At 41.6% G+C, this 25860-nt stretch overlaps 1 protein-coding gene and 1 long non-coding RNA gene across 6 annotated transcripts in view; one reads left to right on the top strand and one right to left on the bottom strand.

The window, feature by feature from the left end:
• Positions 1-25860, top strand: part of DRC11 (dynein regulatory complex subunit 11) — a 109124-nt gene that overhangs the window by 31288 nt on the left and 51976 nt on the right. For all 5 annotated transcript variants that reach the window (XR_014586182.1, XR_014586183.1, XM_083842214.1 and 2 more), the window contains exon 7: positions 20810-20894. Coding sequence is in view for 3 of the 5 variants with exons in the window: in XM_083842214.1 (XP_083698340.1) it covers positions 20810-20894 (85 nt within the window). In the remaining 2 variants the exon portion in view is untranslated. The remainder of the gene's footprint in view (positions 1-20809; positions 20895-25860) is intronic.
• The window catches only part of LOC310901808, a 40525-nt gene continuing 35568 nt past the window's right edge, over positions 20904-25860 (bottom strand). Inside the window, exons 4-5 of the long non-coding RNA XR_014586184.1 lie at positions 24446-24625; positions 20904-22649 (exon numbers count right to left, since the gene is read on the bottom strand). This is a non-coding gene — a long non-coding RNA (uncharacterized lncRNA). The remainder of the gene's footprint in view (positions 22650-24445; positions 24626-25860) is intronic.

The following is a 25860-nucleotide window of genomic DNA, read 5'->3' as shown; positions in this document are numbered from 1 at the left end:
CTTCATCCTTCAATTGGAAAGGGATGTGATAGGAAATACAATTAGCAGGTGTTGTCTTTCAGCACAGCTACTATCAGATTACAAAAGCAATGAGCACATATTAAATTTCTCCTCTTATACAGAGAACTGTTATAAATATTTACCACTTTGTTTGCACAAGGGAATAGGAGTAGCTTCAGTCATTTCAAAAACCAAGACAACTTCTTATGAAGATAGGCTCTGAAAAAAAAAAAAAGAAGCAAAACCCGGAGGAATAGGTTGAACAAAAAAGTTTCAATTACTTTATAACAAAAAATATTTTTTTATATAACACTACAATTAATAAACCTAGTGTCCATCATTCTTTTTATCTGTATTAAACTTTATGGAGCTCTTCTTATGTGGGTGGCAGATTATTCACATACAGCTTTCTAGATTTCTGTTTTGCCTTGTTCCTGTGGTCAATACTAAAAAAAAAAGAAAGATTTTTTGAACGGTTGAGATCATTTGGAAAAAAAAAAAACATAATGCAATCTACCTGTAGGCCTCCCTGTTTTTCAAGGTAGCTATGTTATTCATGGAACAGGAGTAGAAATGCTCCAAAATTAATACTTGCTGTGATTATATACCTCTGAGCCTGGATTTTAATCAAATGACTCCCACACATTCCATCCATTATATTAATAACAGAGTTTTATATTAAAATGTAGCAATTACATAGCTGGGGCTTTACTTTCAATTTCCTGTGCTATTCCAGACCAGAAACATTTTTCTCTTAATTTCACATTCAGGGTTTTGCACTGCATATGCAAAAACTGTCGTCATTGTCTTCTCCACGGTGTATACCAACAGTCCCCAGATAACAAATCTTTCTTGGATTCATCCCTAAATTTAAAAAAAAAAAAAAAGGTGGGGAGAAGGGTAGAGAAGGATTCCCTTATTATATGGAAAAATGTTGTAGTATTTTTGTCTAAGAAAAGTCTGCTCTGACAGAAATCAATACAAAGGATCAGAAATCAAGATGAGGTTTTTATTACCAGAGATAGCCTGAAGAATCACAGGGGAGAGCCTAATACACAGGCTTTGCTGTAATGTATCTTATGCCCTCTAGCTGTAACAAATTATGCTGTGAATTTCTTGGAGGATTTATATGCCTCTGCTCAGCGCTCTGGGGAGCATTTCATCAGTGGCATTGCTGACCTAATAACAGGGGATCTAAGTAATAGCAACTTTTATGTACGTTATGTGTTATTCCCACAGATTTGGGGATTGGTTTTCTCGAGGAAGGAGGAGGCGAGGGGTAAATGTGCTTTCATAATAGGTTTACACTTTACTGATTAGCTTTGAATGATCTTCTCACTCTGCCTGCTGACTTGAGTGCCGTCAGAAAAAGAATTGGCCAGGCCTCATGGTGAGCGAGTGAGACTTCTTCTGAAGCGGGGGGTTCCTGTGCTTTATTTATTCATTTGGAGCATTCCTGACAGCCAGCCCAGGCTTTGATGCAGAGGAAGGGAGATAGAAATAGGAAGTGATCGTGTTATATTTCCCTTTTTCACAGGACTGTTTTGTTGAAACGAGTTCACTGCCAATATGCCTGTTCACAGGACTCCCTAGGTAGCAGGGGTTGGGCAATGAGGAGGCAAGAGGAAGATGAATGGATAGAGAGGTTTTGCACTGAAACTCCACAGAATAGGGCAAGTATTCATTTGTGTCAGGCGCTGCCCATATCGCGTTTCACACTCCAAACACATTGCTCCTTATGAAGTTAATATTAACGTGTGTGCAAGTTGCCAGGAGATCCATCAGCAGCCGAAGTCTTGCCAACAGGACAGAGACAGATTGCACCTTGGCCATGCCAGCCCACGCCACCCCTGCCCTCTGCTCCCTTGGCCCTGGGTCGGAGGAGCTGTGTCACTCCGAGTCCATCTGGACCCGTCTCGGTCTCCGGCCCCGTCGGGATTACTGGACGTGCCCTCAGCCTGCCAGAAGCTCTTTCCAAGGAACCAAGCAGTACAGAGAGCAGTCTCTGCAAAATATGGCACCAGTTCACAAAACAGCTGATAGGAAAATTGCTTAATAACTAGTTTCTGTGCAGCGAGCCACAATGGCAGACAGTTCTTTTAAAGAGCAAGCTCCAGTCTGGAACTCCTTGGAACATGACCAAATAGACACAGTACCAGACCCTTAATCACAGTCCACTCTTTACAATGCCCCATTACCTTTAAAAATGCCTTTCCTTCTTCTCCGCCACCCCTGCAAGGGCACTTCTCCCATAGAAACCTACAGAGGAATGCCTCTCTTGCATCTGGTGCTTTATATTCAGCACAGACAGGAGTTACTGCCCACAGGAGCTGTTTATAGATGGGTGATGAAACGCTCTCTTTCACCTAATCCATATTGTCATTACTTGTTTTCCCTGTCATCATTAAAGGATCATCACGCACTCACAAGCCACTTGTATGCAACATTCCATTTGGGTGCAAAAATTACCAGCCAGAAGTAGCTGTGAGCTCAATGTAAAAAAAACAGGATGTTCTGCAACTGGGGATAAATAAGGGAATCTTTTTTTGTCTGCAAATCGCATCAGATGAGGAAGAGATGAACTAATTCAGAAAGAGGTCTATATCTGCAGCACAGTTTTCTCCCGTCCTTATCTGCTCACTGAAGTTGATCATACCCTCTCCTAGCCTCATGTATTCAGTGCACTGAAAGCCTGCACAAAGTGAGTTCTTCAGAGAATGTCACAAAAGAAGTCAAAGCTTCTTTTGAATCACTCTGCAGCCAGGTGTTTCTCCTCTGAGCCTTTTTTCAGGAGGGCGAGGACAAGCTCTGAGTTGTGGAGGTGAAGCTCTGGAAGGGGATGGCAGAGGCTTGGGGGTCTTCTCTCCCAGTACTTTGTCTTCCTGCAGAACTACAGAGACATCAATACTACAGCAAATGGGCACATTTGCTAAATTTTGGCTAAATACTAAAAATTCTATGTTGTTCTTTCATCAGGCCTACGGAGAACAAGAGAGAAGGTTCAGGAAAGCTGAATAATAGTACTCCAAAAAAAAAAAAAAATCTAAGGAGGAGATACTCCTGTTGTCTCTAAATCAACTTATCCAGAATTGTTGCTGTATTTCATGTTGGGACAAGATTTGTCTTGTACAAAACCTCCAAGCAAGGGACAGAAGAGATGACTTCCGTTTTTCAGTCCATAGCTTCACCTCTGTTTTCTGACAGAGGTAACAACTTTAGATTTTGTAAAGGCAGTAACCTCTGCATTGTAACAATTAGTGCTAGTACAAGGTGCTGTCTGTATGTCTTCCTGCAAAGCCAAAAGGCCATTCGTCAGGAACAGCTTACATCTAACATCAGCCTTTCTGGGCATGGCTCAGCCTGCACCCAGGTGCTCAACTGTACCTTGTGTAGACACTCAAAGCTAGCTTCAAAATCCAACAGGAACACCACAGCCATGAGAGTGCATAGCCCTGGCAGCAAAACCTGCACAGGACCCTACAGAGAGATTTTGTCAGCTATGCTGAGCCCCTTGCTGCAAGCAGTCACGCCGCCATCTGAGCCTGAGCCGGTTAGTTCAGAGCACATCTGTGGGAACTGAAATCCTGCCTCTGGGCTGCAGGGTGAGACAACCTCTAAGAGTGATTAATTAACATAATTAGGAGCTGTAAACATTAATGGGTAATGTTCAAGCCTTTCCTAACACATTCCTAAAGCTTCCACTGAGTAGTTATCCATTGACTAATTTTGGCAGACATCTTCAGGGCTGGAGGGAGCGAGGGAATGGAATGCAGATGCATCACTGGCTTACCAGAGGAGTACCAGAACAAATAACCCACCAGGTTTCTTTGAGCAAAGGGAAAATAAGTTATCATAAACAAGAGGGTTGTTTGTGTATGGTGGGGGAGAGCAGAGAGTGTGTGCCGAGGATTAAATAAAAATATTATCTGAGAAGCAGGATGTTGAAGAGACCAGGACTGCAGCCCACAGTTCTGCAACCTGTTTTCCCTTTGATTGGAATCAACTATTAAGATCTGATAGCCAATAAAAAAAAAAAAAACCTCAGTCATTCTTGCTTGTGGGAACACCATTGTCCTCTTTTAAAAGTGTGAACCCCTCTAATTCCAAAGGAGGGGCAACTGTTATTAAGTCCATCTGCAGTTAATCTACTTTATTGGGTGTCCGTGGATTTACAGGAGGCAGGGGACACCTCTGGAAGCTTCTGTGCAGTGGCAGAAGTTGCCTACTTCAGTGCGTGCTAAGAATTTATGAGAGCGCTGACATTAATGGAGGCGGCTTGATGGCTTTTGGGGGGGATCAGCAGGAATCCCCTGGATTCATATATTTCTCATACTTGGTGAAACACAGATAAATCTTGGTAGCGGGTATATGCAACAGTAATACCAGTTGAACCCTGGTGTCAGGCCTCCAGAGACGCATTGATAGTATCAATGGTTCTGCTTTCTAAATCATAACAAACTCTGAAATATGTTGCTTTCCCATTTTTGTAAGGCTCCTTGAATTTACACTTCAATTTATAGTGATTGGCAGCTCTGCATAGTGATTAAAAACATATGCAAAGGACCCTGCTGCTCTTACTTAATTTCCTATTTTGTTCATTGAACTTTCAAAAGTTTGAAATAATCAAGGAACAAAAATAAGATTATTAAAATATCTCAGGTGCAAGTCAAGATTCCCAGTTTTCAGCGTAACTTTTGAGCCACTGCTGCACATAAACACATCTGCACCAGCTTTCCAAACTCTGCTGTTCCCTTCCAGATAGACATTCAGATATCTTAAATCACTACAAGTTGTTGGTGACCTTACCTGAATGATCTCTCCTTTGACTGACAGTTTGTTACTGAAAATGGGGTCAGGTCCTGAAATTATTTAGCACAGCTAAGTCCTTATCCTAAGAAGACTCCTGTTAGCTTCTAAAGAGGGGTTCATGTACTTTAGGCGCAAGTTTAACAAAATCAGGGCTGTTTCAAGGGTTTTACAGACAGAAGAGCATGCTCTTGTACCCCAAGGACTTGCTCTCCAAGCAGTTCACCACCAGTGCAAGCTCAGGGAAAACTATGTCAGTGCCGTGGAGGGCTCAGCATCTTGCAGGAACACTCAGGACTTCAAGCATCTGCAGACACGTATTCATCTTTTCATTGGGCATGATTTGCATTGCACACCTCTTGTCATACTTGCATATAAATTATTCATTAGCGGCATTAAAAGCTCGTTCAGATTTGAACAGTCACACGTTACAAAGCCGTAACGAGCATGGTTCTTCTTCAGACCACTCTGTCCTCCTCCTCCACTTTTCTCCTCAACCTGCTTCCTTCTAAATCACTTGCTCAGAAAGACTTAACCTTTTTAGAGAGGGACTTTTTGCAAGGGCATGTAGTGACAGGATAAGGAGTAATGGTTTTAAACTAAAAGAGGGTAGATGTAGATTAGATTCACGGAAGAAATTCTTCCCTCTGAGGGCAGTGAGGCCCTGTCCCAGGCTGCCCAGAGGAGCTGTGGGTGCCCCATCCCCGGTAGTGCCCAAGGTCAGGCTGGACGGGGTGGGGGGGCATCCTGGGCTGGTGACAGGGGTCGTGCCCATGGCCGGGGTGGCACAGGGTGGGCTTTAAGGTCTCTTCCAACCCAAACTATTCTGTGTTTCACCATCCCATCTCACAACCCCAGTTTCTGCCTCTGCAGTTTTCAACTGTAAAGCCCTAAAAACTCTGGTGACTATAGACTGTAGGCAAAATTTTTTAGAGACTCAGCCTGTGGAGGTAGGATTTTTACAGGGACAGCAAAGATATATCTGTTCCAGAGGGTTGCAGCTCCTTGTCCTACATCATGAGATCAAAAGGATAGGTCCAATTAAATATTTGCATTTTTAGCATTGGCAAAATGGTGTCTGCAGCTAGTCTCCTTCCTGGAAAAACCTGAATCATTTGGGATGGTATTTTCAGAGCTATATTTGTAAGTTGGATGTTCGGCATCTAAACTTTCAGCCCAAATTGTCAAAAGTTTGAAAAATCTGTGATCAGTTGAGAAACAGAGCTTTGTAATGGATGGTGCCAGGCAGTGACAGTGGGGACGTGCTAACGCCAGAACTGGAAAATGGGTCTGGCTGTCAACACAAGATGAGAGCCTGGAGAAGGTTAATCATCAGAGGGTAGAACACAAGGGGGATGAGAACAAGAGCAGGCAGATGCTCGAGCTAGGAGTGCTTCAAGCCTGACAGCGACACAAGAGACACCCACCACGAAGCCCCAGAGAAAGCACCGATAGATGAGAGAGGAAGCAGGTTTTACAGCACGTTCCTCTACCCAGTGCTGCCTATGATTTGGCTCTCAGAATCATGTTTTTGGTGCATAATTCTTCCAAATATTTTACAGGGGACTCTAGCCTCCCAATTACAGGCCCAGTTTCAGGAGGTTAGGCAGCACAGTCTGGAGGCAGCCAGGGGTATGGTTCTGCTCACAGGCAGGGGATGCCTCGTGTATTCTTGCTCTTGTTCCTAACAGCACAGTGACACACAGGAGCAAAATGGATGCAGCGAGCAAGACCAAAGCAGTAAGTCTCAGTATGTGTACTGGGTGTTACAGCTGCTGTTCAGCAAGGGAAAACTGAAGGACCAAAACCACAGCGTTAGTCCAAGGGCAGGCTGCTCTTTGACCTGTCATGCCAGTCACTTCCAGCCCAGTTCTTACAGACATACCCATCCCGAGCACTATTCTGCAGGCTGAATTCCTGGCTTCACTCACTTTCTACTTTTGGATTTGTAGCACTACAGAGGCAAAACTGACCATTATAACAAATTTAGGTTAGCTTCCCTTCCTACCTTCCTTAAATGGCTGAAAAGGACTCACAGATATTCAGGGTCCCTTGACCTTGAGTTTAAACCTCCTGCTTAGCATTAAAGCTCCTAAAAATATTCATTCCTTTATACGTCCAAAAGTCTGGAATCGGCTAAAGTAAATAGCATTACTCTGAGTTGGTCCCATTTGCAAGCAAGAAGAAAAATCTTGTAACTAATTAGTTCATTTTCCTAAAGTACTCATAGCCATCTACAGTAATACTTGGGAATTAAAAGCTTGAAAACGCTAAGTGTTGCCGACATAATGCAACAACCCCCCACTGATATTCTCAAGGACACTTCCCGAACAGCAGATTTATTTGTTGTCATAGATACTCACACAGACACAAACACCAGTAAGGTTCAGGGCTTGCACTTGCCAGCAGCTTATTATAATACAGCTCCACATGTTTTAAAGGTTGGATCGGGCTTTTTTCTGGGAAATGCTGCAGTAGTGCCCTGCACAATGGGTACGTTAGGTCGCAGTTCTCCCACACTGCATTTTCTGTATTACTTTCTCAAGCAGGGTCCCCACACAGCAGACAGGATTTCTGTCTGCTGCTGGTTTCTGTTTCAGTAATCCATCTCAATACCTACCATGCTTGGCACAGATGGGTCTGCTCTGCAGTCTGATCTATTCTTCGTTTGAGCAGCACAGCACAGTCCTAATCAATAAGAAAGGAACAAGGGAGTAAATTCCAAGGGGAAGAGGAAGGGACCCAGCCCGGCAGATTTTTCACTTCACTCTACCACAGAGAGGTATCTTCTCCAGCAAGTTAATACAGAGCAGGTGGAGGAACCAATTCTCCCACTTCCCCCTTTCCTGCCGCAGAGTGAATGAAGATATGCTGGGATACAGGAACAAGGAGCAGGCAGAGAAAAAAGCATCAGGAGTCCCACTGGTGCCTGGTGGAAGGACAGAGAGGTACTGGGGAGTCAGTGGCTGGCAGAGGAGAGGTGTTTAAAAGATATTCTGGGAAAAGAAAGAGTAAGGAAAAGCTTAGAAGTAAGGTGAATAAAAATGAACAGGAAGCACAGAGCAGTGGTTCCCAAACTACAGCCCTTGCTCCACAGAAAGATCTCTTTGGAAAAGCAAGCAAAGGAGGTAGAAAAGACATTTTCAGCCTTGGCTCTATAGAATGCAAAGAAGAAAGGAAGCAAGTGGGGAAAAAAGAAACGTGGCATGGACTGACACAAGAAGCAGAGCAAAAGGGTAGCAGAAACATTCACAAGGAGCTAGAGAGGCAGAATCAGAAAAGGAGGGATGAAAGAGGCATATAACTGGGGGAAAAAATACCCTAAGCTACCAATTTGAAAAACAGGGACAGTTAGAACCAAAGACTGATGGAAAATACAAAGCATGTCCAATGGAAAGACAAGAGCTGTCCCCAGACGTGTATGCCACCAAGCAAGCTCAGGTGGATGTATAAAAAAAAGACTCGATTGTCTACAGCCAGGAAGTCTGATTTGACTATGGAGAGGATGAAGGCATATGAGTTATGGTTGGGAATATGGCTGTGAATGACAGCCTGTTATTCTTTCTCACGGGATAAGAGGGATATATTTAGTTCTGAAATACAGTCCTTTCACTGTTTTCACTGACAGTGGGTTTTTTCGGAGTTTACATACGGGGGACCATAGCGGCAGTGTGTCTGATGGAATATAAGGCTGAATCAGGCCATTGCGGTTTCAATATGCCAGCATGTTTATTTAACAAGCTGCTGACAAGTTACTTAAGTGCTGAATTTCAAGTGAATCCCACATACAAGGGACTTGCACCGTCTAGCACAGAAAATCCAGGCTTCCACTGGAAATCAGTGTAACATCTACGACGCTGCTGTGACAGCTTCCATCCTGGTCTCATTCCTCCTTGCCCTTCTTCACCTGTACCTTAGCTCATCTGTTTTTCACGCCAAATGTCAAAATACACAATTAGACTCATGCTCAGCTGCCATAAGATACCACTAGGTTTCACACCTATGCCCTTCAATATGGGGCATAATTCAAATTCTCGTAGGGTTAAGCAAAGGGAAATGTGGGCAGCAGGGTGGAAGAAGCAGGTTATCTCATCAGCCTCCAGGTCTCTATAATGAAATAGCCAGTACAGGCTCCAGGTGACAGCAATATTACCTGGGTAATATTGCACCCTGGTAAAGGTGCCAAGGGCAGGTGAGGCGAGTCATCTTTTCTCCTTTGAGCACTTTGCATATTTCCCTTTGGAGCACCAAACTGCACATTTGCTAGATGAGCAGTGTGCTGCAAGGTTTGGCAAGCACCTAGGTAAATCCTCCCCAGTGCAAAGTTAGCATTAAAGCTGGTCCATCCAAATTCTCTACTCGGATTGAATCCTGACTTAACACCACAAAGGTTTTGAGATAGTATTTCTGAGAGCGGAACAAGAACTTGCCTGAAACCTGAGTCTCATCCACTCCTTCCAGAATCAATGTGTTTCAGTTTTACTGAGAATTTCGGCATGGGGGAGATTAGTCAGACTCCATCAATCAGGTTGGTTTTATTATCTAGGTCAGAGTCCAGGGCTTTTAAGTCATGCCGTGTTTCAGCCCTGTGCAGATGCAACAGAAAATCTAATTATTTATAGTAATTTACTTTAAACACGCCCAGCTATTAGGATCACAAACTATGTTTTGTCTGCTGTGTCAGGCATCCTCAGGACTTATGCAGTTGTAGTATTAGGAGTTATCATCCTAGGCAGAGGAAGAGAGATTTTACACTGCATGTAAGGGGCTTGCTGGTTCTTGTTAGGCTCTGCTCATAAAAAATAATGATTTCAGCATAGTCCCATTCAGTGTGATGCCTCACCAAATAGAAACTTGTTTCACTTGGGCAAAGAGCACAGAACCATAAAAGAGCCCAATACTTGCATAAAAGACGTACTCAGTACTTACATAAAAGAGTTCAGTACTTACTGAGATATTTATATAATATCAAGAAACTGCATCACTCCTAACTAAAATCTGTTCAAACACTCCCCTCTCCTCTTAGATTGTCTTACTGACACATTAATCCTGTGGTGGCTTGGAAAGGAAATCTACTTTCTTGTTTTGTGCTCCCCATCACATAGGGAGACTGGCTCTTTCCTGCAGATTTTTCTGGAAAGCATCTAATCCAGCAAGTAATTTTGAAGATATTGGTTTAAAGTGTGGCCGTAAGTTAAAGCCTGCAGTCTCTGTAGCTGCAGGAGTCCTCAAAGTATTCCAAGACAAAATACAATTTCTCCAAGGGAGCAAATTCCAGAGCCGGAGCTCTGCCATCTTCCATATTGCATACATGTGCTTCCCATCACGGGCTCAGCTCTCGTGGCTGCCACAGAGAGGGTAACACTATGCCCAACATATCATTTCGCTGTCATCCTCTTCTGGGAAATCATGTATAACAGGGGCTTTTATTCTTTATGTATTGCAAGGTTTGCAGTTGTGGGAGGCCTGGGAACTGGTGGGAGTGAAGGTGGGAGAAGCTGATTGTAGCCTCTCCCACGTATACGCCTGTATTTCATTCCTGTCCAAACCTAACTTTTACATTCCTCCCCTCGTGAGCTCTGCTTTCCTACAATAAGGCCATTCCAAAGAACTGATCCTCTGTATAGGCCCATAAAGCAATACATTTAGATCTCCACTATTAAAAAAAAAAAAAAAAAGAAAAAAGAAGAAGAAAATAGAAGAAGAAAGAGAGGAGAAGAAAAATACACACCTCTAGGGTTAGCAAGTGAATAAGCAGCTTGCCCTTCAAGTTTCAGCCTTTCTCCTCAGATTGCGCTTCCCACATTTCCTTACCTGTTACACCACTTGGGAAGAAGGATGTTACCGATGTTTGGGCGCTCTGCTTTTGCCACGAGTGGGCTGCAGGTCCAGCTCCACATTCCCAGAGGACAGCCCCTAGACCTCTGGCCAGCTGTCTGTCCCTTCCTGCCCCATTGCCAGCAACTCTCTGCAGGACTTGCCCTGTGTACCAAAAAAACTTTTAAAAACCATGTTATCAGGCCACAACATAAATGAAGAATAATAAAAAAGCTCCATTTTGTGCTTATAATTGTTTAAATTTGAGTGTATTCCACTGAGAGTAGCATGTGCAAAAGAATTCATTTGGAGAGGCAATGCCTGAGTCCTGCAAAAGGACTCAGAATTGAATTAAGAACTCAATTCTTAATCAGTCTTTAAGATTGCCCCCATTATCAGCCAATTTCAGGAGATGACAGAATATACACCAGAGAGATGCAGAAAACAAGTAAACAAAAATCTATCTATGTATACATACACACCACTCCAATTTTTCTTTCACATAACTAAAAGGTGAGGGTTAATAAGCTTGGTATCTCCAGGTATCGCAGTGTGTTTCTTGGACTGCAAAGGTGACTAAGTTTTTCAATTAACACCTTTGATAAATGGATGCTCTTAGTACCAGCCTGAGACTAGTTTCTAATTGAGCTCATCTAGAATGTTTCTCCTTTTTTTTTTTTTTTCCCACCTGCTTTTAAATTGCCAATGCAGAGATTCTAAGTGATTTTTGTTGGTACTGGACTGTTAGGTTGTTAGTATTGACCAGGAGCCTTTGAAGACCAGGCATGTTTAAACATCTCTAACTTTGTATACATTTTCTCAGCAATATTCTTCAAGATCAGTCTCAGGTTTTTCCCCTTTTTATGTTCTGTGTATACCTGATTGTGATTTATTCAAATAAGGCTGCTCAAGCCAATTGGGATGAACACTGAAAATCATGCACTGTGACTGCTTTCATATGCATGAAATTGCCTCAGATTTATCATTAAAGAGTTCATTTAAACACTCATGGAAACCACAGAGAACTGGATCTCTCAAAGTGAACAAGAATGTTAGCAGCAGAAAATCTCAGAGCACGGCATTTGGTTGCTTTCTTAACTTAAGAATACATCATGCCACATTTTCAACTTCTCATTCCCCACTGAAGTTCTTCCCCATCACAAGTGCTTTTGAAGCAAGCGTCATCTTAGCTACAAGCAGTGCCATTTGCACAACACTGCGATATTGATCTTAAATGAAGTTGCGAGCCACTCTCCCAAGCAGTAATGTGATGCCTGACAGATGCTGATTACACATTGTCCTCTACAAACGCTTAAAGACAAGTCATGGACGTGCAGCAGGTCTGAGGCACAAGGATCCTTGAATAGGACAGCTCTGATATAGTAGTTGGATAAGACAGCATGCACATGCAGATCATTTTAATACAGGGAGGTGAAAAATGCTGCCAGTTATGTCAGACTGAATTGTATTTCTGCACTGATGCCATGGAAGTAAGGCAGGCTTAGAGCTCCTCACAAGAAGGAAATTAACTGCTGAAATACATCTGATGCTGCTTTCACCATCACCTCAGATTTACCCATCTTCACCCCACAGTAAAATTATGCAAGCAGTTATAAACCAGATAAAAATCACATTGTTTTAGACCTTGCCTCTGGTAGGCTGGGTTGTTTTAACCACTGACAGACAAGGTTAACTATTATGCGTATACACTGTGCTGTATTTGAGTATTTAAATAAGGGCAGATCAAAGCACAAAGATTCTCTGTTCGTTTTCAAGCTATCGGTCCCAAATTTCCCAGACAGACGTAAAGGATGCATATGCTGAACAGTGCGTGCAGGGAGTTTGACATGCCCCAAGTGTGTTGAATTTATTATGCACGCACACAACTCTCCATCCAGCATATGAACAAAAGGTTGAGGCAGAGCACAGGCATTTGAGAGTTTTTAATCAGTTAATACCTGTAATACCCTTGAAATACCTCAAGTACCTTTCGCAGTCAGGTGGTGGCAGAAGAAATACAGCACATGCCAAAACATCACAGAACAAGGAGGGCAAAGTCCAGAGAGAGCCAACACAGCACAAGTGTGAGCAGCACTTTTCCAGATGGGTGACCTGTCCAGGGCACCCTCACCACAGCAACACCATCAGGTTAAAGCACAGGTCGGTGAAGGGCCATGGCAAAACAACACAAAGCAGTCATGCCCAGCCTGCACCTTCTTTCTCCTCCAAAAGAGATGTGTTTTGTTTTTTTTTTGCTTCTGACACCTTGACTTCTAGAAGCAAAAGTGATCGCTCAAATTTTTCATAAACAAATCCGATAAGAGAAAATGTTCAGCATACTCCATTTCACTCCGCTTCCCAAGTGACTTGGTGATGTTGGAGGGTAAGCTATTTTTCTTGGCTGGCCTTGCTACGCAATTGCATGCTTTATTTTCCTCTTTACAGAATTCATATTGTGTTAATAAAGAACTGTTGACTCCCTCTGGCTGACTCTGCAGAAAAGCTATTCTTGCAAAGCTTCTAGTCTGAGTTAAAGTAATCTTGCTTAAAACTGGCCATAATTGTTTCAGTCTCTTAAGTTTAATACTAAGCACAAGAAATATTGCCAATTTGAGTCAGGATTTGACATTCTGGGAAGGCAGGATAAGCTGACCAAAGGTAAGGAATTCGGTAAAAGCAAGGGGAATTTGACCTGGCATTTCTTTGAGTCAGCTTCTGTATTTTTGACCTCACTCTGAAAAGAAAGGAAAGATGTAAGAAAATCAAAACAGATGAGAGTTTAATGAGACTTTTGAGCTCCAGCATACTCATTACTCCAGCAGCCAAGTCCCCCAGACGTGGTGCTAGGCCCTGAGGGGAGCTTCCTCTGCATAAGGATTGCTCAATGCAGCCTCATTACAGCCTGGTTGACAGAGCTGCATTCTTCGAAAGGCTGTAGACAGTCAACAGGAAGCTTACGCTGGAAATAAGCCTAAGGACAGTCTGTCTGTGGAAGCTGGTGAGCAGCCCTTCACTTTATGAGACAGCCCAGTGTGGAAGACAGCCCGCTTCATGGCTCCAGTAAATAACGGGTCATTAAAAAGTCCAAAATAGAATGACAGTAACTTAAAAAAGTGTAAACGTTATAGGAAACAAATAATGAGTGCAGTGTTGGATGTCAGTACCTGCAGGTAATTCCAGCAGGTACGATTCACCATACTCTATTTCTAGACCTAACATGAAGTCATTCTGGTTATTAGTGCAGGTTAAATCAGATAGATCAGGTTTTTATTTTGCTTTTAGACTAGCTTTATGTGTTCTTAGTATCCTGTCAGTAACACAGATTCCATAATACTTTCTCCTGTAGGTTTCAGAGAAGCAAAACAGGATTTCTGGTTCTATAGGGCATGTGTCTGATAATCAAGTTATACCCCAACACAAGCAAGTACACTCAATTTAACGAATTACTCACTAATAAGGCAGATACAGATAGGCCTGGCAAGGCCAACAGCAGCAGAAGTGCTGCAGGCTGGGCTGCTGTGTGACAACCACGATGTACCCTGCTCCTTGCCCAGAAACTCTTCCCTCCAAGGGTGGTGATGGGATCCCAGTGTCCTTGGGTCCACCCGGAGATGCTTTCAGTGTTACTGCAGAGAGCCTCACACCAGGCTTACCGGCAGCTCTGCCCAAGACCGTTCTACATTGCAGGAGTCAAGCCAGAAAAACTGAATATCTTCATAGGAATCTGCTTTCTCATCACTTTAATTTTATTTCCATTTTTGTGCCATGGTGGCAGAAATTTAATATTCAACTTCTGTAGGTTTATCTAAGCTTTCAGTGTGGGTTAGATGTTATTAAATCTTGCAAACAAGTTCAGTTACTTAGGTCAGGTTGTGACCAACTTCCTGTCCTGAGTTAATTCAGATTTGAGCTCCAAGAAATTTTTGGCAATCTTGGGGGCGGGATAGGAAGGGACATGCAAAATCAGCAGCACCGAAACATTGTGAGTGCTGATATTGCCTTTTTTTTTTTTAATTTAAGCTGAAATATTGAAAGTGATAAAATTTTGTTTCTCGTTGGCATTATTCTTGCCCACATTGCCTTTTTTTTCCATTCAAAAACAGAGCAGTAACTTGTACCGCCACCTTCCCATGTTTCTGATTAATTTCAAGGAGAAAACCTACCACTATTTTAAACCAGGAACATTTTTTGTCAGAATTTTGAAGTTACCAATAGGTCAAAAATCCCTTTTCCATCCTTTTCCCAGCATGGTTTACAGCAGGATAGCCAAAAGTGTGACTTCAGACTGGCCAGGCCTGTCTGAAAGGGAGCAGAGATTCCCCTTTTTCCTAGTACACTGACTACATATTGCTATCCTTAAAAGACCAGGAGGATTCTTGAACAGATAAAATAACTTCATGACAAAGTGGAAGAGACTATTTCATTTTAGGAACTGTTCGTTGGGAACTCAAGAAGCTTAAGAACAACTGTACTGGGTCAGCCAAAGGTCTACCTTTCCTGGCCACTAATACTACGTGTAATAAAACTATCACAGAGGATTACCACATTCCACACTTAAGCCTGTCCCCTGCAATGACTGTTCCCAACTCTTACTTGGCTTTGAAGCTCAGTTCTGCCATTTCAGACCTAAGGAAGGCAGTGGGTACCCCCAAAAGACAAGCTATTGTTTTCAATTGTGATAGTTACTGCAATAAGAGATACCACCTTTCCCCCAAAACCTTTCACACCCACTTCTCCATCCATGGGAATGTTTCTTCTTGCACGTTGTTGGCCTCAACACTTGATCTTAAACTTGAAACCAAATGTTTAGCCAGAACAATAAAGGTTCCAATCCTCCAAGCACTTCTCCCTGCAAGTCTCCCCACCGACTTACATCCATGCATAACGACCACACATCCAAGCTAATGCTTGGAGGATCAGGACCATAGGTAAAGCATCAGTTGTAATATGTCTGGTTGTAATACGTCTGTGTCCAAACCCATTAAAGATGACAAGTAGCCTGTGGAAATCAATCTTGCTTTATGAGTAATTTGATATTTGTTTAGGTTAAATTTATCTTGAAGTGATTTTTCAAAGAGCTAAAGAAAGCACACACAAGGAAAGAAAATGCTGGAGCAAAGACACCTAAAATAAAATAACGCTGCTGTTTAAGTAGTTTGAGAGAACCCATATCAGGTTGGATTACAGGAACAGGCAAAAATTACAGAACAAAGAGGGGTTTATTTCTTTACAAGGCTCTCCCCACCCTTTGTCTTTTTTTCTTTTCTGTGCAGAACACTCTGGTGTTCCTCTGCCTAGAACATACAGCCATCAGTCATGCCTTCTCCTCTGTGCACAGCCCACATCCTTTCTTAACCTGAAAAGAGTTAAACACTCCTTTTTCTCCAAACAACAATTTTTTATTTTCGTGACAAGGCCTTTTATGCAATTAGGTAGAGAAGTGACAGCCAAAAAAGAAAGAATAACACATGTAAAATCTTGCCAGAGAGCAGAGTAGGTAGTAACTTGTTGAGTCTATTACCAGGCAAAATGTTTAAATCAACAGTATGTTCTCATAAATCAGCCATATTTAGCCTTAACTATAACCATCCCTGAGCAATGTGGCTTAGAGAGAAAACACATAAGGAAAAATTCTGGTTCTCTGGTGATGCTCCTGAAACAAGAAGAGGAGGAAGCACCAGATGAGACGAGCGCAGTGCATGGACATTGTTCAGACAATGAATTTATTTTACAAGTTGGAATTAAGGTATCGGAGCCTTCAGTGCCAAGCAGAGACTTGCAGTAGGCTGCCAATCATACTGACTCATACCAAGTCTGGTGGTGATTTGGAGACATTAAAGAACCATTCGAACCTCATTAAAACCCAGACTCGTATGTGGCTTGTACACTAAAACAAATTTGAGCCCCAAAGTGCCAGAATTCTATGCTACATGACCAGAGACAAAGGTTTACATTGCAGACCATAAAAGATCATTCTTTTTCAATTACCTTTGACAGATCTAAGTTATAATATGAAGGATAAGTTTGGAAAAGGGGCGAGCAGTAACAGTGAACCAGAGAGAACAGAACGTAGCTAGAGTAACAACGCGAGAATCTCATTAGATCCTTTTCTTACTTAGCTAGGAGTGGAAGATTGTCTCTTCACTCCTGCATCTCTGTTCATCCCCTCTTATTAGTCCAGTTGAGCTGTTTTGATTTAGATTTAAGGCTCCCACTTATTCCAATGAGATACCTTCTCTGTAAAGCTGCTTACCAAACCCATACTATGCTCCCTTTGAAAGGATTTCTAGGCTCTCCAGAGAAATAATAGATTTCTCACATACCACGATTTCAAAAGGTCCCTTCTCCACAGTCCTTCAGCAATGTCCTCTGCAGCAGATACAATTATTAGTTCCATTAAAGCAGTGGCTCTGACCCAAAGAAAGATATTTTGCCTACCATGAACTCTGTCTCACAATGTGGAAGTTTCTTCCCAGCCCTACCCTTTAGTCTCACGTTGTTTGCTTCTATGCAGCCACCAACTCCAGTCCTACTGAGCAGTCATACTCTTTACAGATTTCATTTGCTCAGCTGGCTGAACAGTTTTACTAGAAGTGCATCCTTCATATGAAATCTGATGGTTACAAGAGAATTCGCTTCTGCTTTTTCTTGTTATCCTTAACACATTGTCAACCCTCCCACTGAAGCAGTCATGTTGAAAATAAGAGTCGTGTCTTCCAGTTCTGGCAATTGCACATTTTTATGTGATGCTGGAAAAGCACAATTAGATTATTTTCCTGCAAGCATTGAGACAGCAAGTAACAGATTCACTGAGTTTTGACTTGCCTTAGAACCAGGTGCTCCTGACATGTAGGATACCTCTCAGATACACACACACATTCCAGTACCTAACCTTTCTACATTCTCCACTCCCCCTCAATGTGCAACCAGACTTTCTGACCACTTTTTAGTTTTTACATAGTTTTTACATATTATTCTCTTTACAGTAACATGTAGCGAAAGCATCGGGGTCTATGAACTTTGTGGGTAATCTGTCTATAGTGACTGGCACGCAAAGGAAGTGTCAAGGTACTAATGAACACCAAAAATATCAGGTAGATTGGAGGAAACACAGCCAGGGACTTTTCTTTTTCACTCAACTGAAAGAGCAATCTAAATAACAAATACCAGCCTGAGAATCTTACCCAGTGATCTCTAATGGGCTAAAGTTTTACAGTGACTGTAGCTGCATCTCAGTTTTTGGAGTACACGAACAACTCAGGTGCATGTATAATGCTGCTCTCGTCCCCAGGTTGATTTTCAGGCTTGTTGCTGACTGTGGGAAACTCTGCAGCTTCACCATCTGCAAGTTTTGGTTCAGAGTGTGGTGGTACCTTTGATGCTAGAGATGGAACCAAGGATTTCAGATGTACAGCCCTCCTCTACACTGCACCCTCCTGGCTCCACAGAACAAAACAGCATCCTAGGCTCGGGCTTGGAGCAAGTTCCTACATCATCTGTTTCTGTTTTCTTTCAGTATTATTGCCTTAGAACTGGCTCTGATCATGAATACTTCACTGTTTCTAGGATGTTTCCAGAGGGGAGTGCAGTTTAACATTACATGAACAATTATTACTATAAAGCAACCTCAAAAGTCATTCCACATGTTTGGAAGATCCTCCTAGTTCAAGGGCTGTTCCCTCTTCGATGTGGAATATGCTGGGTGGAATTTCTTACACCATATAACATGCAGTGCATCTGATGGAACAAGGATATAGGAACATCCCTGGCTGTTCACGAAGTGCGCGTTGTCCACTTATTTTGTCCTAATGTTTTGCCATTATCAGCAACTGTAAAGTGAGCTTATGCAAAATGTAGCTTTAGGCCCAGCTGAATCTGAAATAAAATCTTACGAGAAGTACGTGAAACTACCCAGCGTGGTGGTGCTTTGAGTAAACTGCTGCCAAAAAGTGAACGGGGAAAGAAAATTGTGATTCATTACCTTTAGAATGAACTTCTGACCAGGAAGATCAATTACTGATTTTTCTATACACATTTTACAGGCAGATTTTGAATCCCTGAGTTAAACTCTGCAGGTTTCATAAAGAAAGGAATCTGGTTGTAGGGGTCATGCATGGGCATTTCCAAGCATTACAAGATTGAAGTTGTAGGCATTTAAACCTACAGGAGAAAGAGTAAAGTCCACAAGAAGTCTGGTAGGAAAGTGAGACAAGAACGATGCTCTGAGACTTTTGGGCAGCAATTGATATGTTAGGCAACAGTACACAGGAAAGGATGAAGCCCAGAAAGAAAAAACAGATGTCCCTGAAGAATTAGCATGCCTGAAATGTGTAGTAGCTGTCTGCTCCCAGGTCACTGATGACCATGGGAACTTATTCTGTATTGCCCTCAACCAAAGACCCAGTCCCCAAACAGCTGACTGGTTAGTAAAGGGCTGACACTTTTTTCTCCAATTGTTTCAAAAGATTGGCATTACCTTCTCTTAACCTCAAACTATTTTGCGATGTAAGCTCCTGCTGTAGCTGCTACAAAAACATGAGCTATGTCATCCTAAACTGCTGCACCGTGAGCAGAAAAATCACACAGAAAATACAGGTTATGGACAAATTGCAACTTGCTTCCAAATTGGAGAGTGATAGAATTTGTTCAGCACTCAGCTATAAACTCAGCATACGTATCCAAAGGGTAAATATTTGTCTGCAAGTGTTGTAAATAATTTCAAAATTAAGAGCTAGCACAAATAGCAAATGCAGCACTAGTAAATACTGAAAGCTGGCACTGATACTACATTCAGTGGGTGGTGGACTCCAAACTGGTTCTTCACCCACAGTGCATATTGCCTTTCTTTCCTCCCAGCTGGTGTTAGTAAAATAGCAACAGCCTTAAGACCAGATTTTAAGATTTTTTTTGTTGCTGTAAGCCAGACTTGTAGCAACATTTAAAATAAAAGTGCATTTAACAAAACTGAGCTATTTTCTGCCTGTTTAAAAAAAAAAAAATAGAAAGAAAGAAAGAAAGAAAGAAACATGATCTAACATTAAATAAACTAAATGATGCAGTCTTTTGAAGCCAAAAGCCCATTCTTATTAGATTTTCGAAAAAAATCACTAACAATGCCACCCCTTTGTTGATGCAGACTGGTTTCTGGGAATGCAAGGAACAAAGTTTTACATCTGTTTGCATACAGAACTAGTAATTGTTGAACATGCAAGTCAGGGATTACAAACACAGATGAATGTTTGTTCATTCTTTTCTAATTGGTATTACATTAATACCAGCTAGGGATCCAAACCATACACGTGGGTCTGAGCTCAAAACTGAGTGCTGCTTAACTGTAGATGAGGAAAGTCCCTTAAGGTACCAGTTTTTTTAAAAAAAAAGTAATTTTTATGAATCATGTTGATGTTCCCAAGTTATTTTCTTCTCAAGGGAAATCTCGTTGCATTTAGAAGAAATGTTACCATTTGATTTGACAGCAGCACAGATAGTTTTCTGATGTGTCAGTTTTCTTTGGAACACAAAATTGTCCTGATGTTACCAAACAGAAACTCTTACTGATATGATCCAAAAAGCTACAGATATGAAAGAAGTGAAAAATTCTCACCACTATAAATGGCTTTTGGACTGTAATTATTTATATGTTTTATTTATATGTTTCAATTTCATATGTTTTATCTCTTTCTGAAGGGTCTGGAAACATCAATGTTATCCATACCCATCTGTGAAATCCTACCACAAAGCCTCTCACTGTCACCTCCCCAGCTTTTATCACTGCCCAGTTGTGCAAGCGCATTGGAAATTTTGGGGGTTGGAGATCCTCACATACAAATACAATCTGGAATGTGTAGATCAAAAATCAATTTTTTTTTTTTTAATAAAGCTGGGTGTTGAAAGCAGAGAGCAGAGCTATAAATATAAGCATTTTAAGCAACGTCTCAGCTATGAAGTGATGCACAGTCCTAAGAAATTCCATAAGGACATTCAGTGCTTGGTAGACCACATAAGAGAAATGGGCTTGTAGCTCTTTTAATGAATTTGCTGGACAAAAAGCTACTGACACAGGAGACAGTACAGCACTCTGTTTTTGGAGAGCAAATAGTATGCTTCACCACCACCTGACATCTTTGTCAACTGCATGAAAAGTTATGGATTTTAATTCCTTTTCCATCTTTTGTTTCTCATGCAGGCACATCATAGGCAGGTTTCCTGACTATCCTACCAAAGAAGCAGGAGGTTCAGCGACTATTTTTTCTCAAAAAACCCCAGAGCAGGTACTGTCACTCGTCTAATGCAAAAGGCTAACGGGATTGGGGAAGGAACCTCCACAAAACATGTCTGTTTATTTAAATTGCAATTTTGCATGACAATGCCCTCTAGTTCTTCGGGTGCCTTATGATTAAAGGGGATTTTGCTGCTAGTGAAAATACTTTTTTCTTCCAGGGTAAACCACAAAACTCAGGTACCAAAATTTGTTCCCTTTCAAGATATGTAACCACTTAGTCACAGTGGAAGGTGCTCAGCCAGACAAATTACACAGCTAAATGTGTGAGGGAGCTGGGAGCAATGGGCTCAGCTACAAAGAATTGCTCAAATGTTCAAAAATCCATGTAGTTTGACTGGTGCTAGACACTAGTGGAAGTATATATCAAAGTTTTACTTTAATCTAAAAAGCTTTGGTTTAAACACGCATCCAAAGCTACCAAGTTCAGGAAAAAAAAACTGAGATTGGTTCCAATGTATCTACATTCAGTACCAGCATAGCAATTTGTTTAGTTTGAGCAGAGAAGAGTTTCCATATGCAGGCAAGCCTAGGCCTTGATTTACTGCCAAGAGAGTTTGAACAAGGGGCACATTCAAGTGAAGGAATCATCTTGGCTTATCTTATGTATTCTTGTAATGATCTCAATTGTTTTTCCTGAGAAAAAACACTCTTCTGGCTTCTCTGACTAATGGAAGTAGCTGATAATCAATTCCTCTGATCATCTGGGTCTCACACAGAGAAGGTGATTAAGACCAGTCAAAGAAGTGAAGGCAGTAGTTGGCACTTGGAGCCTTTTCCAGCCTCCACAGTGATCTTAACAGGATGATGAGGTTGTTGAGGGAGTTTACAAACAGGAAACCCTGCACAGAGGGCTAGGATTTAGCCCCTGAGTGAACCAAGCATGATGAGTGAACCAAGCTACTAGTGGGCTAGGAAAACTAAACCACGAAAGACAGACCTTTGTGGTCCTTAAAATAATGTTCCTCTATTGAGACAGACTGTTTTATTCATTAGTTGCTTGTAACTCATGATCTCACACAACTATGGCAAAACAATATTTTGAATTCAGTCCTTCTTGGAATCACAGAGAAAAGTCTAGGGCATGCTAGCAGCGTCTATGGTATGATTTGGGGAGATATAAATACAGACCAGACCAGCATAAAGCACAGTGCTCTAACCATTAGTTACTTTGCTTACAGAAACACACAAGAAAACTGCGACAAACAGTTCTGTGTGCCTCACTAAAACTGAGCTCAGGGAACGCTCCTGCTTTTAGCCAAGTTCGGAGTGTGCTAAGGTCAACCCTGCCAGCCTCAGTATCTAAGTCGCTCTGTTGTTCAGTCCCAGACAGAGTGAAGGAGACCAGTCCATTAAGTTTTCAGCTTCTAAAGTAGAAACACATGCCAGTGTCAAGAAGGCTTTGTTGGCTGCTCTAAGCAGCAGGGAAGCCACCCAGCACGTGTGGGCTTGTTGCTGGAGAAGGCTTCAGGGGTCACAGTGCTAATTAGACGTGCTATCAACAAGGATAAATACAATTCAGAAAGAAAATAAAAATTACAAGAAATTGTAATGAGCAAAACTAGGTATGTTAGTAAATACTGGAGAAATATATTTTCTCTATCTTACTCCCAGCTTTGAATTTCCACCTTCAGCTATTTTGCTGTGGTTCCTGGGTATTTGCTTTCTCTTTGCATAAAAAATAAAGGAATCCAAAAACCTGGAGAGATCATTTTACTGCCTGGTTTCCCTGCATAAAGGAAAATACCTGCAAGAAAAAAGAAAAAAAAAGCATGTATTTTCCCAGCAAATTTTCACCAGCAGTTATCTGATTTCGAAGAGATCCCTGGAGCCATTTTTTCCTCCCTTATTAGCCAGCACAACTGAGAGCAGAATGTATTTTACATGCCCTTAACAGGCATCCAGAAGGTAGTTGGCAAAAGAAAGTTCAGTTTGTTCATGCTTCTACCTGAATGTCAGAAAAGTAAAATATTTTTTGTTCATCTGAGTCAGCCTGCATTTTAAAAATCCCAAAGGCAACTGGGTTTGTTTCACTCTGGTCTACTGGGCAACATAATAAATGAAATCCTGGCCCCATTGAAGTTAATGGGAGCTTTGCCCTTGAATTCAGGGGAGACAAAAGATTTCACCTCTTGTATATATTACCTTCTGTGAATGGGTTGGTTACTCTCAAGTTAAACTCCATGAAAAATCAGGACAGAACTGCATTTAAAAAGTGAGCATTTTATAAGACTTAGGTAAAGACACTTTGGGGAAAATAAAATACAAATTAATCACTTCACGAACCATTGCTGCATTATTATACATTCTATATTTCTTTATCTTTTGACAACTCTGACCTTACTTGACTTTGTAATGTAGCTAGCCTTCTGCACAAACTGCTTTCATGACATTTTACAAATATCTTTCAAAAAGGTAAGCCCAAGACATCCAGATGCGAAGGACTTGGCAATTTAGTCAGAAAAATATGTACTGTCTCAACCGAACAGAAGCATTTCTCTGTTGCTTGATGCACTTTTCAGGAGAAATTTAAGATTCTGAGACTCGGTGTAATCTCCCTGCATCTGTTCCAGATGTCTATCCCTAATGGTTTTTTGTGTTTTGCTCCAGAGATAATCATCAGATATGACAATTTTTGACTTTGCCCTTATACTGTTCCCAACAAAATTATCTCTTCCTGTAGTTCATTAAGTCTCATCACCGTGAAAGTAAGCCAAGAGAGTTGTCACTTAGCAGTCACGTTCCCCCTCTCCCAACTCCCCCTCGCTTCCACTATTAAGCACCGTATAATAAAATAGACTGAGATTTTGGTTATACATTCAATTGCTGTTTGGAGCACAAAGTCATTTCCACATTAACATAATCTCAGTATTTGATCCAGGAGCACAGAAAAGGGGCAAGAAAGAGTATGCGTTAACTGCTGTTACAGATACAAGCTCCTAATCCTCATTTGGCACTCCGTGCAACACTATACCACTAATTAGCATTCATTATTACCAGCAGCTAAAAGTCCTCTTGAATCCCAGTAATCAGTTTGATTGTGAATGTCAGTGCAAGGGATCCCAGTAGTTAATAATTAATAAACCTATTTCCCAGGTTGAGACAGTAAAGTGATATTATGCAATCAAGTACCACCATGTTCACATACACACACCTAAATGCATTATCTTCTTCCAAATGAGTATATCAAACAGCCTTAGAGTGCCAGAGGTGGCTTTAAGAGGCTCTGTGGAGCTGCACGTTGTAGTATCCAGCCTTCTGCAAATACACTTTTATCTTGACAGCAAATACACCAACTGTGAGTTTTTCAGCAGTCGGAATAGATGCCTACAATTACACTTACCATTTTCTCCTGTGTTCCACACTATTTTGGATGGTCCTTTTAGAAATTATCAGGCTGGATTTTCACAAGTGCTAAACAGTGCCATCAGCTGAGGCTGGGCACCTCCAAGTCTTATACCATCATTATTAAAGTTAACCACGCAGAAGGGAGAAAAAGGTACTTAGGCTCTGTTAGGCTACACAACAGGCAGACGTATTCACCTCCAGACATTGATGCACTGCAACAAAGCCACTGGGCAGGTTGGCTCCTGGTTCAGCAGCTCTCCACTGCCCCCTGAGCATGATTATTTCTCTGTTGGCTGAAGTCAGCAGGCTAGGTCGTGTGCCTAAAAGCCAGGCAGTATCAACAACCCCTTTTTTCATCTCTACCACCCACCTTCCCTGAAAAAAAAAAAAAATACAGCAAGCAACAGTAACAGATTTTTCATAAACACGCTCAATGGAGACTAACATTTTGAAGTGTTTGCCAGAAAATGATCAAAAGAGCAAGCAAGTTTTTAACTGGTGAGTCAAGCTACATTTGGGCAACATCTGCCAGATGCAAAAAGAGGAGAGCATGTGTCAATCCTGGACTGAAATGCAAGACAGTCTATTAAATCCAACTGTAAGGTTTTGCAAGATCCCCTATAACTATAAAATCTTCCCCATCATTTTGAATTCATTCCTGCAAGAATCCTGGGATTTTTTTTTTAAAGCTTAAGCTTTACTTGCAGGTGCACACCCAAAGCTAAAAAATACCACCTCTAAAAAATACCACCTTATAGAAATAATCAGCTCGTAGAAGTTGTTTTAATTAAGTGTCCTGAAGCTGGAGGGAAGGTGGCAGGTAGAGAACATTTACAGCATACTGTATGTTATGCACAAGTGATGTAAATGCGTGGTGTTTGGGATGCTACTCTGGGACAGGGGGATGACATTTCTTCCCATCTCAGTCTTGTTTCCTTGGAGAAGAAACATTTTTGCCTTAGACATCAAAATAGCTTCTTCCTGAAGAGCTAATTCTCAAAGAGAGCAAATTCTCTCCAGAGACAGTAGGCTATGAGCACATTGTTTCTGTTCAAAATGGTTTTAGAGCCAGAATTTCAAGGCTCTGAGGCTGTCTCACCCACCACAGTTGGCGACCTAAAATTCCCAAACTCACTCTATCACTGCTTTTTTCTTTTATGCCCACAACACTAATAAAGGCAAAAGGTTCAAACGAGGTCTTCTTTCAAGGAATGAGGGAAGGGATTATTCTTGAGGAGGAACATTTACTTCAAGTGTCTGCTTGCCTGAGCCAACACCAAGCTTTCTGTGACTGAGGAACACAGAACACAAGTGAGTCCTACTGGCAGCCAGTGGTTTTCGGATACTTGGCTCATACACTGACATCAGGCATTTCCATTCATTGGCTGCCCTCAGTTTCGTCGCCCCTGTCTTTCCCAAAAAAGGGGATTTGCACTGAAAAAGTTTGGAAACACTTAAACTGATGTATAAAAAGGAAAGTCAATTTGGCTTTTGTGGAAGATCAGTTTAGAGGAAAATGTCTTTTCAGCCTTGAAATAAAAAGTTACTGGATAAAAGTCATCACTAGGTCTACAGGGCTCCTACAGCAAGACTAGTAAAAATTGAGACTA

This window comes from Anser anser (assembly GCF_964211835.1).
Source record: "Anser anser genome assembly, chromosome: 6".
In the NCBI taxonomy this organism is placed as follows: domain Eukaryota; kingdom Metazoa; phylum Chordata; class Aves; order Anseriformes; family Anatidae; genus Anser; species Anser anser.
Note: the sequence above shows the minus strand (reverse complement) of the source record. Positions and strands in the feature narration are given on the sequence as shown.